Source organism: Oryza glaberrima, chromosome 1, assembly GCF_000147395.1.
Source record: "Oryza glaberrima chromosome 1, OglaRS2, whole genome shotgun sequence".
Classification (NCBI taxonomy): Eukaryota; Viridiplantae; Streptophyta; class Magnoliopsida; order Poales; family Poaceae; genus Oryza; species Oryza glaberrima.
In genome coordinates this window covers 31,456,433-31,474,715 of record NC_068326.1, presented here as the reverse complement: position 1 = coordinate 31,474,715, position 18,283 = coordinate 31,456,433, and the positions used below count along the sequence as shown (strand labels likewise).

Genomic DNA, 18,283 nt, shown 5'->3' with positions numbered 1-18,283 from the left:
ATCATTCCAACATCAAGGAATAACACAATGCGGGCCATCAAGTAGCGAATGTCAAACAAAACGAAAGGTAAACAAGCCTAACAAAATATTAAGTACAAGGGTAATATAAGCAATGACCAAGAATCAAAGTGGGAACCCAACAGCACAAAGCAATACACCCATGAAGCAGTATATTGTCAAACAAATGAAATAGAAGAATGGAAAAACAAATCAACCAAAGTAACTGAAATCAAGCTTATGAGAAAAAAAATCTTTGCCTAGCAAATAACAATGTGGAAGAATGGAAGAACAAAAATGAACAAATCAAACAAGCCAAAATATGAAACCAGAAGAATCATGAACGAAAGGTTGGATGGTAGTGCTATATATGAGTGTTTTAAGGACCTTGAAGATCAAAATGTGCATAATTAGTGAAACTTATGGTTGCTTTTTGTAAGTTGTAACTCGCGGTTCCAAACTTGACCATCCAACAAACACTAACAAAGTGCGAGAGGCAAATCCATTATTCACATGTACTGTTCATAACGAAATCATTATCTGGACTGTAGGGGCTAGTAGAAGCCAACACAATGTTGTCACTTTCTTACACTTCTGTTGCAGTATATATACCTGGCCCCGTATATTGCGTTGTGTCTCCTGGCCCGCAGCTGATGATCGACTACAATTAATATTAGTACTAGAGTTTGAATGTCACAAGGCTTCAATCTTGTATGCTATGTACAGTTGACTGGTGATAGAAGAACAAAAAGAGATGGATTGTTTTTAATTATGTCCACTTCTCCTATTGGAAGTTGTGACTGGAATTCGAATTCTTCAGTTTCTTCACGGGTAAAACAAAAAGGGGAAATCCTGAGGCCCTCTAGTGCAGTGGAATTCGCCATGAAAATGAAGGGGTGTCCATATATGATAATTGCAACGCTAGCTAGAATATGCTCGCAACACTTGCTTTTCTTTGATCTTGTGTCCATCCCATGCATATATAACTAATGAATTTGAAGGGAAAAGATAGATAAGATGTGTTCATGAATATATGCATGTCCACTATATTCCTGATGAAAGTGGTCTTTAAATTTCAAGCCGATCTTATTTACTGGTATATATATTAATTAGAGACTGAAAACGAAATGAAATTAGAGTGATCGATCGAGGCCGTCATCCTATTCATATCATAGTGGTTTATAACTGGTTAATTAATGAATGAGTAGCACGTTGTTGCTGATTAATTAGGAGTTACTGATATAGATTTGCGGTGTCGCTGCCTTAGCCAGGCGAGTGCAGTAGTAGTATTATTGCAGTGCGAAGTAGTGTGTTTACTGTTTGGCACGCTACCACTCTAGCAGTGGCATGGCATGGCAGCACACAGCACAGCACCCACCCGAAGTGTGGTGGTGACTGCTGATTGGCGAACCGATGCTCCAGCTATCAATTGCAAGCTCAACCATGCCAAAAGAAAGAACCGCACAGAAAGAAATAAAAAAATGTGACCATAAATCAGAGGAACAGTAGTAGCCAATAACATCTTGGATCGAAGAAAAAAAGATCTGGAAATTAATATATACTAGCATCAGCTCGTAGCTGGCCGCCGATCATCATGATATATCGATGGCGACGACACGAGCATTGCATCATCAGTTCATCACTTGCAAAGTTGCAAATTAACAGTGGAGCCAGCAGTGAAGACGACAATTAATTAACCAGCCATTGATATCAATAGAGAAGATCAAGAAGAGAGTGAGGGGAAATCAAAAAAAGGAAGAAGAACACGAAAAACACCAAATAATTAAATTTACCCCCCAGGTGTGTGGCGTCCGTCCACAGTACCATACACACAACACAGCTAGCGGCAGCGCAGGCTAAGATTTTGCCTTCATTTTTTTAAAAAAAAAAAATCATTCGAGGCATGTAGTAATATGCGACAAAACGAATTGTGATGTTGAGCTAGGCTAAGGGATCGAGCGGCACACTGAAGCTAGCACACACATGCAATTTCATGCAATACACACAGCGATCGAGCAAGGTGGTCTTCCTCATGGCGGGATCGGGGTGGGTGGGTGGGTCACTACACCTTGCTGTGCGGGTGGTCGTAGAGCAGCGTCGGCGGCGAGAACACCGAGTAGCTGGTGTCCAGCAGCTGCGACCTGAAGATGTCGTCGTCGTCGTCGTCGTCGTCGTAGTATCCCCCGCCGCCACCGCCGCCTTCGTCGTCGAACGTCGCCGCCGCCGAATGACCCGCCGCCACGAGGGCGTCGGCGGCGTCGCTGGCGGCTGCGGCGCCGGTGTCGGGCGAGGCCGCGGCGGCGCCGGGCCCGGGCTCGCCCGCGCCGTTACTGGCGGCGGCCAGCTCGCCGCCGCCGCCGTCGTCGTCGTCGGCGGAGGCGCGGGGGCTGTACTTGGAAGGGTCGGCGTTGCGGCCGGTGAGCTCCTGCACGAGGGCGCGGAACCCGGCGGCGCTGGTCTTGACCCGCATGGGGTTGGAGATGTACACCACCTTGATCGGCTTCTTCCCCGCCGCCTTCCCGACACCACCACCACCACCCTTCCCCGACGACCCACCACCCCTCGTTGCAGTAGCATTGCCCCTGGAGCTCTGCTGCCTCTGCCGATCCATCACCCCCACACCACCACCACCACCACCTCCTCCTCCTCCTCCTCCTCCCTACCGACGATCTGGCTCCGTCGAGCAGCGGCAATCTGGAGTAGGACGACGAGAGCGAGGGCTAGTTCCGGCCGTTCTGGGCGTGGCCATGTAAGGACAAATCGTGGGGATTTTTAGCGAGCGAGGTGGTTGCGGGTGTGGATGGGAGCGAGGCGTCGTGGAGCAGTAGTAAACTCGGGGGACGGAAGCCACGGATGGATGTGGCGTATGGGTGGGGAAGAAAGGAAAGGGGGGGGACGACGGGGCTCCTCCTGCTCCACCTTGCGAGTAGGAGTACTCCGTAGGTCGCAGTGGGACTTGGGGAAGAGAGAACGGGGGGAAGAGGAGGATGACGGGGAAATTGGGGGGAGCAGGATTCGGCTAGATCCACCCGCCGCCTCTCTCACTAGTCGCTTCTATGAATGGCTGATCAAACAGAGATGCTGATGTAAATACGCTTACATCAGCGTATCTTGAGATTAACAAAGCCATCAATATAATAGTTTATAGAGGATTACTCGGTGATACTTTATCTACCACTGAAAAAAAAAGAGAGTTTAAAATACGAACACGTACATATGATAAGTCTAGGATTTATTTCAGCGAGTCGATCTATCGTGAGTAACAATAATCAATTGAGCTACTCTCGTTTCCTTGTTTTCTTTTCCTTTTAAGGCTTGTTTGATAACTCGAGAGGGGATTGGGAGTTTACACGAAGGAATTGATAATGAGATTAAGATTGAAATTTGATTATTAATCCTTAGGTTAGTTTTTGGTGGAGTAAAATGATATTGGATTTGGGTATGAGTTGACTCTGCACGTAAAGAGATGTTTTTGACTGACAGGAATGTTAGTTTGATAGATGAAAGTAAGGATTAAGGTATTATCATTAGGATTAGTGGATTACCTTGTTTAGCACACATGGAATTAATCTCTTGCGCGTGTAATATATTTGTAACATATGTAAAAATAAATAAAATTCGATGAACGACTGATTAAATTATTCGTAAGGTGCCATGATTTGCCATATGAATTAAGTCTTCTTAAAAAAATAAAGAAAATATTGTGATTCAATTGTCTTTTAAAAATTGACTCAATTACCCTATTTGTGCATGCATGTTATGTCTTTTCTTCAACAGACATGTCGTAGGTCAACATGCTTGGAACATGTTCTGATTCAGATATGACAACATAAAAAAAATATATTAATGCACAGGTATGATTGGATTATAGTGCTATGCAGTGCTTTGGCGAACTTCAATTTTTTTTTACTCACTACTAATTGCTAAAGGATACCTTTATGCATGAAGGGTTATCTTCTACTCTCTTTTTAATATTACTAGCTACTCCATCCATTTCAGGTTATGTTTTAACTTTGGTTAAAGTTAATCTGTTTTAAGTTTGACAAAGTTTAATAGAAAAAAATAGTAATATTTTTGACCCAAGATAAATTTATTATAAAAATACATTTAATTATTAATTTAATAAAACTAATTTGGTAATGTAAATATTATTATATTTGTCTATAAACTTAGTTAAACTTGAAGCAATTTAACTTTGATCAAAGTCAAAACATTTTATAACATGAAACGGAGGGAGTAGTATATAGGTGTATTACACAAATCGGTAGCTTATATATATAATCGCAACGAAAAAAAAGTATATATGACTAGCTTATATGCATTATGTTTTTCATTCACTTATAGAGCAGCTTTTCAGTGAGTGAGTGAGAGATCTGTTATTATTTGTTGTAACTAATATACCGTTAACATTAACAAAATGAAATTAGAACGAAACTTAAATTGACAATTAATTGTTGTTCATGACTATATCATGGCTAAAACAGCAAAGAAGCTCATATTAATCTATAGTTCTCATGAACAATATCTATATTCAGCAAGCCATATAATTGGCCATGTTCTTTTCTGGCTATTCAACTGATTATTTACTCCATGCTTTAAAAAAATATGTTATCTAAAAGAATACTTTGTTAAGGCCCCTTTAATTCAAAGGAATGGCAAAGGATTTTTATAACATTTAAATTCCTATAGAATGTTTCCTACATGTTCTTTTGAATTGATAAGAAAAGAAAGAAAACTTTTTATAAGATTATATTCCGATGCTTCACTTTCATAGATAAAATAGTAAGAGCTATAATCTTTGTGTAAACCTTTCTTTAATTTGTTTTTTTCTTCTATGGCACTGCCAAACGATTCCTATATTTCTTTTCCTGTGTTTTTATTTCTATATAATTAATTGAAGAAGCATACCTTTTTAATTCTTGCGTTTTTTTTCTATCCTGCTAATTAAAGGGGTCTTAAGTTTATGTCTTAAAATATTTAGTTTAACCTCTTCAATAACTTGTTACTGAAACAAACGGGCCACGTTGGGATTTAACTCTAAAAAATCCAACATTCCACCCTAAAACAAAACCTGCTAGTACCAATTTACAGAAAATAACAGTATTTTCACTCAGGCTAATAAAGTTGATCACACGACCACAGTCTGTGTCTCAAGGACTGAAACCTGGCTTAATAAATTTGCTTAATTTTTTTAGGCCTCGTGGAGTACTACTACTCTCAGTTTAAATCCAAAACTTGGGCTTTCCATATGCACCAGGACGGCGTGAACCCAGCAATTATGTGGGGAGGCAGCGGGAAGAGTGGGTTGGCGTCCACGAGGAAACGTTAATTTAATGGAAAAGCGCAAACAAACCGAAACCAGCATACGGTGTGTGCCAGAGGCCAGGGCCCAGTGGACGTGGCGATACCGCAGAGGGTGGGCCGCGTCACCCGTGGGGCCCACGGTGACGCGAATTTATACACTAGACCGGGCCAGGAATCCCTTCGTCACCGCCCGCCACCGCTTACCCGCGCAACCGTACCTCCGCGCCAGGGTCACCGACACCTCGGCCCCACCTCCCCCACGCGCCAGCCAACCACAGCGCTGGGCAGACTTCCCACCAGGTGTCAAACTGCGTTGGGAAAAATAATATTGGAGTATCGGTATAGTGTGTGAGAGGAGGGGTTGGAAAAACAAAAAAAATTATTGTTGCAGTGTCAGGGCCCCACTTGCAACTTGCGAGCTAGGGCCCATTGCCTCGTAAGTGGGACAAGGTGTGGGGCCCTTGTAGTTGCAGCTGTTGTCAAGTGTGGACCACACATTTTTTTAAGATGTACTATAGGGTGACACTAAAGTACGATCCATATTTATGCTTGTTTTTCTGTGCATTATTTTTTTAATGTTTTCTCTGTGCATTATTGATTGGCACCACAACCACGAAAGGTTCTCTCACTTGTCACCTTCCGTATCTCTCCTTATGGGAGGTAAAGGGTTCATCGATATAGTTGAGCTGTCGGTGTTGGTTTTAAGTTAGTGTGTTTTTACTTTTACTTTTGGTACTAATTTTAAGGGTTAAATAATTTTGAGAACAACGTTAATGTTAAAGACATATTGGTATTATCGTAAATATTTCCTCACCATCTATCATGTCGACGTGAAGGATTTTAAACAATACATAATAGACGATTTGTGTGCACATATTGAAAGTTTAGAAAAAATGCACACCATTATACGTGGTACACTAACATTATATCGTATGACTTATTATTTTTTATGTTACCCACATATACCACTGAAATGTATATAATATCGAAATTTTAGTTTCGAAGGATTATAAAACGACCGAATCTATACATCGCACTGTTAGCAACATCTGACAAATACCTTCCTGTGAGGCCGAAATCGACTGAGCGAGCTGCGGATAAACGTGGTGCTCTCTCCCGTTAACGTCCAAGTGGGAGTGTGTAGCTTTCACCGGCACACGGCCTATTATTACATGAGTACTACCGCATTTATACCGTACTAGCTCCATCGCTGCATGTTCTTTAAAAAAAAAAAAGAAAAAGAAAAAGGCTCGCTGCAGGGCACAACGCCATGGCCCTTGTGTTTTAACGCTACTCTCTCCGTTTTACGATGTAAGTCATTCTAACATTTTTTATAATTATACTGATGTTAATAAATCTAGACATATATATTTATTTAAATTTATTAATATCAATATGAACATGTAAAATGCTAAAATGACTTATATTGTAAAACAGATGAAGTACTAATCTTGGATTTTATCCCTCTCGGATTGGGACACGCACAAAGATTCTCCGTCCCTAATTGTCCTGGTGCATAAGCCTGATTTTCGTTTAATTATCGTACTTCTCTCCAAGACTATGCAACAGTATCAGCCTGAAAGTCAAATAATATATTTTTTTGACGCGATTGGGAGGAAAGGGTTGGCACAACTGTACTGCATCATTGTTGTACATGTACATCCCTGCACGCACAGAGAAAAATTTTGATTGGAAGATAAGTGCTCCTATTCAAAGAGATCAAGCAACCTGATGAAAGTAGGCAGCGACTTGCTGAGTTACTACTGCTCCCAGACCATGAAAAATTAATGAGGCCGTCATAACCTGTATTTGTTCTGTAGAGAAACTATGCTTGAAAACGTAGTATGTGGTAAGGAGTAGGTGCGCCGTCGTCGATCCAGTGGCAAAGCTAAAAACTTACTTATGTCTCGTATGTATCTCTAAATTTCAATTAAATTTTGAGATAATCTAATAAAAATTTAGGAGACAAATCTAGAGATTAGGTCTTGGTTGCCCTAGATTACCCTCCATCGTAAAATATAAGAGGTTTTACCCAAAAACCCTTATATTTTATCGGATGTCTCTGGAAAAAATAAAATTCGTTATATTTTAGGACAGAGAGAATATTTATCTTCGCTCCTAGATCGATCAATTGATTCCAAGATAGAAGGCGAGGAGGGAGTATTTATCTTCTCTCTCAGATCGATCGATTCCAAGATGGATTTTGTTTTTTGCGAACGCGCAAAAGGATTGCATGTCAATATATTAACAGGAAAAGAGTTTTTGTTACACAAAGCAATCAGCCAGACTGGCTTATGCCTAAAGGGGGGGACTTGAAGTTAGGAACTACTACGACGGTTAAAAACGTAACTCCAAACAGCGGGAGAGGGCAGAGCCACGCTACACTCCCAGGAAATCCCAAAAAAAGCAACGCCGGCTAAAGACCACAGCTGGCCCTCCGAGTGGATGAACTCCAGAACCACTGCGACCGAAGCAAGCGCAGAGTCGAAAACCCTAGAGTTTCGTTCCTTCCACAGCTGCCAGGAGACTAGGAGTACCAAGGAGTCGAAACCGCTGTGGAGGTGTTCAGGTAAACAGGCCCTGAGGATGACCACCAACCCTGGAGCCAGCTGCCACGAGGGGGAGAGAGAGGGCAACCCAGCCAGGAGGGGACATCACACGGAGCCAGACCTGCCGAGCGAACACGCAATCGATGAGGATGTGGTTCACCGTCTCAAGCTCCTGAGCGCAAAAGGGGAAAGCAGAGTGGCTATCGATACCACGCTTTTGGAGAAGATCGGCAGTACAGCAGCGCTGCTGAAATGCAAACCAAAGGAAGAACTTGCATTTAGTAGGGCCATTCGCGTATCAGAGTAGGTCGGCACAGGCAAAAGAGTGCTGGTCAAGGAATAACGCCCGATTCCAAGAGGGAAGGATGATGGATGGATTGTACTCCATTAATTTGTCCTACTGGTACTTGCCATGGGCGCTTGTGGCAACTGGCAAATGGGAATGGGATGGTTTGATTGGTTTCTCCTCTTGACCTGAGCTGCAGGACCGGAGGAGATGGAGATCGAGTCTTCTCGAACGAGGAGGACCTTACCTTGGCCTTTGACTGCATGCTCCATGATATGTCTAGCTTAGCTAGTTCTTCCATTCTGCAGGAGAGGAGTACGCATGCATAAACTGATCATTTTTACGGGATTTAAGTTTACTTTGTTCACATCGTTTGTATGGCTGTGTACATGTACAGTAAGGAACCTAGTCGGGAACACACATGCAATGCAGAGCACTTGTTGGCTGATGAGCAAATTAATTACTGCTCTAACTCGAAGCTTTGGCTTCTCTGCCGCAGGCGTGACACACTGTTGACTGTTGTAGTGTTGCGCGCAGTGATCGCCGCTCGATCGATCTCTCTCGATGCATCGAGCGCCTTCGTGTACAGCTTAATTATAACAGCTGTAAATGTACATGGACCAGACAGATCTTTTACTGGGGTCTCTCCTGCTACAGTGCAAGCCTTTTTCTCCTCTGCAAATCTCTGCAACTGCTTTTCTCCTTTCTCTCTGATCTTTGTGTGTCTCGGTACGTTGTCCCCTTTGGCATGGCATCGCCGTCGTCTCCGAGAGGCCTCGTCCTTCCTTTCTTATCTTAGAGCAAGGTCAATAAGTATAGCCTACGGTTGGCTCAAAAACTTCCAATCAGCAATACAATTAACTAGTAAAGATAATATGCATAGTAATGAGGTATTAGCTCTTCTATCCATAAATTTGCATATATTACTTTTTAATATTTTAATCTACTTTTTCAGCTACTGATAGACCTCTGTTTCTGCATGGTTTCACATGGACCCCACCTCACAACCGTGTGGCCAGTAGAAGCTCATCTGGAGCTGCTTTGCATGCGTTGGAGCCCGTGTGTCGTCGGCGATAAATTAGTCGCCCACTTTCACTCTCTCTCCACTGATTTCTTCTCCAGATCATCACTTTTGCCACCGTGTATAGATTAACGCCCGCTTAAACAACCTAATGTACCTGCTCTTAGAGCAAATCTTTTCTTCAACTACTAGTTTCAATTTATCTATAATCAATCTAATAGCTAATTTATACAATAGTTGCTTACTATACAATTAATATATGGTCCCACCTGTTTTACATGTATTGCGTTTTGGAGTCCGTGCTGCAGCTGCTACAGATATATAGTTCGCTGCTTTTCTTTTTATTTTTTATCTCATTAAAATATGCTTATAACTGGCTAATAGTCTGCTATTTTTCCTTGCTCTTATCCGATGGCATGTACACGCTCGTTTCGTCTGTGACTTGTGAGGTTCCCGTAGATGGACGGCTGTTTGAAGACGTCGATCGAGGGCCCTCCTCGTATTGGACGTGGTTACGGCGTTCAATTCGTGGGGGCAGAAGACAGATCACCAGTGGTACAAATTAACTTGTTTGACAAAACGTCTTTGGTTCAGCTTTACCTACTGCTTTTCTTTACACGAACGTGCAAAAATAAATTACACGTCAGTATATTAGAAAAAAATAGAGTTTTTTTATTACATAACGCAACAGCCAGACGGTCATTGTCTGCTGATAAGGAAAGAAAGAAAGAAAGAAAAAGACTGCTAAAGAAAAAAAAAACTACGGAAAAACGAGCTGCTCTATGTAGAAGGAGGGTGACAAGCTTTGCCCGCTGCTTCAAACATTTACATAGGAAATGGGAATATTGCACATTTGGGAATTGGAGTATAGTTACTACCTTTGTACTTAATCACTTCTGTTTTAATAACTATTTCCTGTGCTTTCATATCTGTGTACTTCTGTAGGGCACCCTGAGAAAATTACTGTAATAGTTTGACAAGTAGTAAATAAATCTGATCATCAATTAAGGTGAGACCGAATTGTAACGATTTAGATTAAAACATGAGTTCAATTCATGGGCAGAAACTACCTCATAATTAGAGGCCCGGTGCTTAATACAAAATTAATCCCAACATTTGGTAAATGCTACTTCCTATGTTTCATATTATAAGATATTCTAACATTGCTCATATTCATATATATGTTTATGAATTTAAACATATATGTGTGTCTAGATTTATTAACATCTATGTCGAGGAGTGATCCTCTCTAGCGGGAGGTCGTGAGACCCCCTCTTTGTGAGTTCGGCCGGGGGATAAGACGCGATGATCAAGAGCGTATCTCCGCTTAGGCTTTAGCTACTAGATCGCTTGCGAATATGCGTGAGAGATGAGGGATTATACATGTTTGAGCCGATGGGAGGCGTAACACCCTACTCCTGTGGGTGGAACTATGGTGGAGATCTTACAAAAGATTTTGAGCTCCTGGGAAACCGTAGCTGCGCTTCCTCTAAAGCCCAAACTACCAAGAGTCGTCCCCTTTTTTCGGTGGGTAAGGTCCTCCTTTTATAGTTCAGGGGGATGCCACATGCACCGTTCATACCTACCCCTCCATGGAAGGGGGGCCCATATAGCCTGAGTCAGATCACTATCCGTGCCTTCAGCTGGAAGCAAAGTGGTTGTTCGTCCCTAGGTGGGGCCCAGCGCCGTCCTCCGCCTGACACGGGGGACATCCCTGTCATTCCCTCTTAATTGTATGGAGACTTTGGTGGACTCATCATGCACAGAGGGCGCACTTGGCAGCGTGCTGATGGGACGGGGCATACCTGCTCCCACTCCACCTGACACAGGGTGGGACGTGGGGGCACTGCCATCCGTCCTATCGCCTGTGACTGGTTATAGACCGGTCAAGGTCGATTGTCATGGGTCAAATGCACGGTGCCGCACGTCTGCCCACGTTGCATTAAATGCGGTGAGGGACGGTTGGGGCGCCGTACATTTAAGACGCCGGGCAATGCCTCCTACTCCGCCCGCTAACCCCGCCACATGGTGGCCGGGTGAGGGCCTCGGGGTAGTATGCCGCACGGGCCCGAGGGGTGTGACGTGGCACCCTGAGCCCCCCTGGCCACCTCGTAACTTCCTGACCTCCCCCCGAGGGGGTGGGGAAAAGGCAAGCCGCACGGACGCATGGCTAGACGGGAAGGTTATTTCCTTCTACCGTGCGTACCCCCGGGCCCATATCACCGACAATCTTTATATGAACGTGGGTAATGCTAGAAAGTATTATAACCTGAAACGGAGGTCGTAACAACTAAATATATTTTTATAAATTATATAACTGGTACTTTTCTTTTTCAATAATAGGAAACAAAAAAAATAATCAATTGTCATTGTCGTGGCAAATTGCCACAACTCCAATTCGAGTTTAGAAAAAAAAACATAGAAAAATAGATGAGATGGAGGGAGTGAATTCATTGGTAGGAGGAAAATTGGGAGAGGAGGGGGGGATGGGAAATGATTTTCAGGTATGGTTATTGAGGAGTTGTGTGTGAAGCTGTTGAGAAAAAAGAGAGAGCTGCAGTCCGCAAAGCTACGAGAAATCCGATAAAATTACTATCATCAAATATGGGTGGCCATTTTGGATATTGGTTTCACTAAATTTGTCACTCTTAATTAGTGTTTAAGAGCTAAAATGCTATGGCGGATGACAAAAATGCACTAGGAAAGTTCAAAGGAACTTTTGTTGTGATAGCATTCTAGTATATGAATACCGATTAAGAGTGGCAATTTAGTAAAATCCAAATACGGAATGGCGTTTGAGCGAACCATATTTGACGATGGCATAATTAACGTCGTATTTGTTGTTATTACTACTACCTCAATATTTGCTGTTGATTGCCGTACTCCTTTGTAGTATGTGTGGACAGATTCGTAGTACTAGCTCATAATAGATTAAATTGTTTTGAGACATAGGTAGTAGTTGCAACTTAGGTCATTTTACAATAGTACACTCTTAAGATTATTAAAAAGGTAAATTTGCTGATATGAAAGAGAGAAGAGAAAGGAGGGAAGCATTGATATTAAAGTTAACGACTTAACATCAACTCTTAATATTTATAAAAGGAAGCTTTGTTGTATGAGGATAAAAAAGACAGAGAGTAATAAAAAAATTGTTCGTGTTTAATTGTTAGAGCCTTTAATTTATCGTATCAACTATTGTCGCTGAACGTACTAAAAGCCTATACTAGAATATCTACCTTTGAACATATCTTTATGATCATGCTATTACTAAAACTAAAATTTGGATGACCCAGAATTTCGGGGGCCCTGTAGTTAACCCTGAACTCCCATATATACGGGCCTGATAAAACATCATTGTGTTGACGACCAAATTTCAAAGGAATTTTTGTTGTGATAGCATTCTAGTATATACGGGCCTGATAAAACATCATTCTGCTTTTTCTATCTTGTTGGTTACAGGATCAAACCATCTGGCACGCTCAGCATTTGAAGGCAATTCTTTTGGACCTGTACTGGTGCTAAGCAGATCTCCCAGGCCGCTGCGTGTTGTCGATTTTTCGCATCAACACATTGTTGATTCAAACTTCTATGACAAAAACATCTTCGACAGCTTGTCCCGCTTCAAACATAACATAGGAAATGGGAGTATTGCACATTCACGAATTATTACTTTGTACCATGATCACTCCTGCTTTAATCACTATTCTCTATACATATGATTCAAAATGGTTTGGAAGGTTTTCGGAGGATTGAAAACGGCTCAGAAAGATTTCGGAGGATTGAAAACGGCTCAGAAAGTTTTCGGATTCCAAAATGTTTTGGTAAACGGGAAATGTTGGAAGGAAGTTTTCAAACCGAAAACAAATTTGGAATTCTTTTTACGGAAACAAAAACAGATGCAATAATAGCACTATATGTCAGAAAGCAAGACCGGTCAGAAACTTTCTTAGAGATCGCTAAACACGTATATAAAAATTTTATTTACAAATATGCTGGATAGAGTCCACAAGTATCACGTGTAGAGTCCGCTGCAAAAAAGTGGTACGATATATACACACGTGACAGCGAAACAAACAGTTTTAAAAGGTTTGATAGTGTTTGGCAAAGTACTCACTCAAACAAACACCCTATTTAGGATGGCAATTTTACTAATTTGGAATCTTAAGGGCAAGTATAAAGGTAGAGACCGGTGTGGTCTCTACGTTAATTAGAGGCTATCACGTTACAATAGTTAAGACACGTTAATTAAAGGCTATCACGTTACAATAGTTAAGACAGTACGGTCTCTAACCATTAATGTACCAAAATACTTTATTACTAGTCATCTTTCCTTTATTAGACTCAATGCAACGAAAAATTTCCTAATAAATGCTAAAAGTCGACTCTATACCGTTGTCATGTGTAGCAACCATCTTTCATTTCCTTCTTCCTCTCTCTTCCACGTCACCAAATATGCTTGCATGATAATAAAGAGAGACCGCTAATAAAAACCATTGTACATGCCCTAAGACGTTAAGATATATAGATACAACCTTGTATTGATCATTTTTTTTATCTTAGAAATGTTAAATATTGAAAAAAAAAACTAAAACTGTTACTAAAAGCCTATTGGCAATTTGTCCTTGATAATTCTAAATTTAAATTTATTTGGTTAGGAATTCCACACCACACAAGTACAATGACCTTATCTTTGTTAATCATGTGAGTTCTCATCATTTTACAAGGTGCTAATTACTAATTTAAATTTTGTAAATCAAATCAATGCCGACCACACCGTCTTTTTTCATAAATGTATGCCTGGACCAGACAGATCTTTTATACTGGGGTCTCTCCTGCTACAGTGCAAACCTTTTTCTCCTCTCCAAATCTCTGCAACCGCTTCATGGACAAAAGCTTTGCTCCTTTCTCTCTGATCTTTGTGCGTCTCAGTACGTTGTCCCCTTTGGCATGGCATCGATCGCCGTCGTCTCCGAGACCGAGAGGCCTCGTCCTTCCTCTCTTATCCGATGGCATGTACGTACACGCTCGTTTGTGACTTGTGAGGTTCCCGTAGATGGACGACTGTTTGTAGACGTCGATCGAGGGCGTACGTTTGGTTGCCCTCCTCGTATTGTACGTGGTTACGGCGTTCAATTCGTGGGGCAGAAGACAGAAACATCACCATTGATTCAAATTAACTTGTTTGACAGAAACATCTTTGGTTCAGCTTTGCCCACTGCTCTTCTTTCCACAAACGTGCGAGAGAGAAAAATCACACGTTAGTATACTGGAAGAAAACAGGGTCTTTGTTGCAGAAGGCAACCGGCCAGACGGCTATTGGCTGGGATAAGTAAAAAAGAAAGAAACAAAATAGTTTGAGAAGTAGAAAATAAATCTGATAATCAATTAAGATGAGATCAAATTGTACTCCATCTACGTATTGATATTAAAGTTAACGACGACTTAACATCAACTCTTAACGTTTATAAAAGAAAACTTCGTTGTATGAGGATAGAAACAAAGAGAGAGTAATAAAAAATTTGTTTTGGTGCATTAATTGTTAAAGCCTTTATCATCTTAACTATTATCTCTAAATAGTCTCTGAACGTACTAAAGCCTATACTAGAATATCTACCTTTCAAGCCTATACTAGAATATCCTTATACCGATCATACTATTACTGAAATTAAAATTTGGATGACCCAGAATTTTTGGGGCCCTGCAGCTAACCCTGAACTCCCATATATACGGACGTGATGAAATATCACTGTTAATTCAAACATTCAAACTTCTATGACAAAAAAACATCTTCGACAGCTTGCTCGCTTCAAACATAATGTAGAAGTATTGAACATTCGCAAATTATTATTTTGTACCATGATCACTCCTGCTTTAATCACTATTCATATGATTTGAAACGGTTCGAAAAGTTTCCGCATGATTAAAAATGATTCAGAAAGTTTCCGGATTCTGAACTGTTTTCGGTAAACGGGAAACGAAAATTTTCAAAAACAAAAACAAATTTGGGATTCTTTTCTTGGAAACAGAAATAGATACATTTATAGCATCATCTGTCAGAAAGCGAAATCGTTCAGAAACTTTCTTAGAGAATTTCTCAAAAACAAATTCAGAATTTTTTTCGAAGAATGTTTACCGTCTCAAAGATGAAAAATTAGATTTGACAGTGTTTATGAACTGAGATGTTATCTTTATGGTATAAAGTGGTATTGTTAACTGCTAAAACTTTAAATTTTTATCTATTAATTGTTTTAGAAAAAAAATTAGAAACTCGGTTTCCAATAAATATTCATCCTGTTTTCACACTCGATAATACTCAATTCTATTTTCGCATTCCGGTTTCCGATTCCTGTTTTGAAAAAAAACATGGAAATGAAAATGATAGATATGGTTTCCGTCTATTTTTGAGTCGTTTTCATTACTACCTGTACGTTGATATCTATCGTACTCTGGAAAGAGAACCACATTAATTCAAGATGTAGTAAATGGATCTGATCATCAATCAAGGTGAGATCAAATCAATGCCACAACGCCTTTTCTTGTCAAAACAAAAATCACACCAACTTGCCAAAATGTGTGCTAGCAAGGCGTGGTCAATAAGGCAACATATCCTATGCACACAGGCCCTCACGTGTACACACGTACACATCAACTAAAAAATGTCACCAAAAAATCTAGAAAGAATCATACACATACTTTCAAGTGTATTACACCTAGGGTTAAAATCTTAACGTCAAATTCATTATATTTTAGCCGTAACAAAAAAAACAAAAAATCTGATAGTTTTAAGGTTGCAATTTTATCAGAATTTTATCTTTTTTGTTATTCTCTATGTAGAATGAATTTGAAGATGCGACTTTGCACGTAAATGTAATACTATTGAAAGTACATGTATGAATTTTTCTAGAATTTTTGTGATAATTTTTAGTTGGTGTACACGGTGTGTACACGCGAGGGTCTGTGTGTATAGGATACGCTCCCGGTCAATAAGACACGCATGAATATGTCGACCACATATTAAGGCAAAGCGAGGCAAGAAAAATAGAGTATCACGAGTAGAGTCCGCTGCAAAAATGTGGCATGATATATACACGTGTGACAGCGAAACAAACAACAGTTTTAAAAGGTTTGACAGTGTTTGGCAAAGTACTCCCTCAAACAAACACCCTCTTTATTAGGAGGGCAATTTTACTAAATTTGAATCTTGATACGTTAAGATATATAGATACAACCTCGTATTGATCAATATTTAATCTTGGAAATGTTAAATATTGAAAAGAAAAAATAAAACTGTTACTACAAGCCGACTGGCAATTTGTCCTTGATAATTCTAAATTCAAATTTATTTGGTTAGGAATTCCACACAGCGCGAGCACAACGACCTTATCTTTGTTAATTATATGAGTTCTCATCATTTTACAAGGTGCTAATTAGTAATTTAAATTTTGTAAATTATTGAAGTAAAAAAAATAGATTCAAAACTGATTACAACTTGAAATTTATTAATTTGAATCGTAGAAAAACAATAAACTATAAAAAATATATTTGAGACTTCAAATCGAGCACCTCTTTCAGTGCAGTAGAAACATTAAGGCCCCCTTTGATTCAAAGAAAATTTATAGGAATTTTAGAGGATTTTATTCCTATAGGAATTTTTCCTATATAGCCCTTTAAATCAAAGGAATGGATCTTATGGAATCCTATGAAATTCCTATATATTGCCTAATGCCATGCAAGTTTTGGAGAAATTCTAACATGAGGTAAAACCTCTTGGAAACTTTCCTTTGAGTCTTTATCTCTCCTCTAATTCCTGCGGTTTTTCTGCGGTCCAATCAAACGACCATTCCTGTGTGTTTTCCTGTGTTTTTCAATCATCTGTTTTACACTTGCATTCCTATCAAAATCCTGCGTTTTTCCTATTCCTATATTTTCTCATTCCTGTGATTCAAATGGGCCCTAAGTAGAGTTACTTTTCTAGTGACGATTTTGTAGTGTTTATAAAACTGAGAGTTTCTATAGTCTAGTACTTTTAGAGGCACAAAGAGAGGGCAGAAACATCTAAATTCTCCACGGCTTAAGAAATTGAAGAAAGAGCATAACGAAATTCAACTATAAAAAATATTACGAGCACCTCTTTTACTGTAGTAAATGGCAAAACGGTGACTAGGCAACAATAGGCAGGTGTCGGAGGATGAACTCCTCGAGCGGGGGGACCGAGAGGCCCCTCCTTTGTTAGTTCGGCCAGGGGCAGCGGGTGAAAGTTGAGGAGTTGAAAGGATTGGGAGAAATCGAGGAGGTCGGGCCCTCGATGAAGATGAGACACTACGGATTTATCCAGGTTCGAGCCACTAAAAAGCGTAACACACTACTCCTATGTATGATGATTTTTCTGAGCTTACAAAGTCTCTAAATGTCTGGTGTACCAGCTAGAGCTAAGCCTTTCACCTCTCGATTCCCTCCCACATGCACTGTGAGTGCCACCTAATGAAAAGGGAAAATATTCTCTATATTAAATGCGTGTCTCGTGCCTTAACCCGGCAGTCATCTGCATGTCGGCTGTTGTGCGGGGCCCATCAAAACATGACGGCTGACACGAGTGACGCAGGCCAACATGGGGAGCGCCCCCGTCATTCACCATTTAATGGGGGAGGACCTTAGGGACGCACATGCACCGGGAACACGATCTCAGGCACGTCCAGAGCGGTCAAGCCAATTCCAGACAGTTGAGAGGCGCGGAGCTTCTCATCATCGTGATGGGACGGGGCATACCTGCCGCACGCCGCCTGACACTCGGCCAGAGCGCACGTGGCTTGCCGCCGTCCCATCTATCATTTGGCCGGTCATGTACCGGTCACAGGCTAGTCAGGCGCGCAGCACGCCGCATTTAATGCGGCGTGGTGCGCTCGCTCTGCCTGCACTTAATTCGGTTAGATGGGCGCTGGGGAGCGTCCACCTAACCTCGCTTGCATGGCGGCCACGTGGTGACCGCTAGGAGGGGTCGGGCAGCCCGACCCCTCGAGCTCGGAAGGGGCGGCTGCCACCCATCCACGGGCCCGACCCCCTCGGGGGGAAGCGCCACGTGGACGTTGGGGTGCGGCCTCTCCTCTTTAAGCTTGGTACCCTGGGCCC

At 41.3% G+C, this 18,283-nt stretch overlaps 1 protein-coding gene across 1 annotated transcript; it reads right to left on the bottom strand.

Moving 5' to 3' along the window:
* Positions 1–1,752: 1,752 nt before the first annotated feature.
* Positions 1,753–3,023, bottom strand: LOC127767590 (uncharacterized). Its single transcript, XM_052292974.1, has one exon. It carries the CDS (start codon positions 2,606–2,608, stop codon positions 2,060–2,062), a length of 549 nt encoding a protein of 182 aa, XP_052148934.1. The 5' UTR covers positions 2,609–3,023; the 3' UTR covers positions 1,753–2,059.
* Between the last annotated feature and the right edge of the window lie 15,260 nt (positions 3,024–18,283).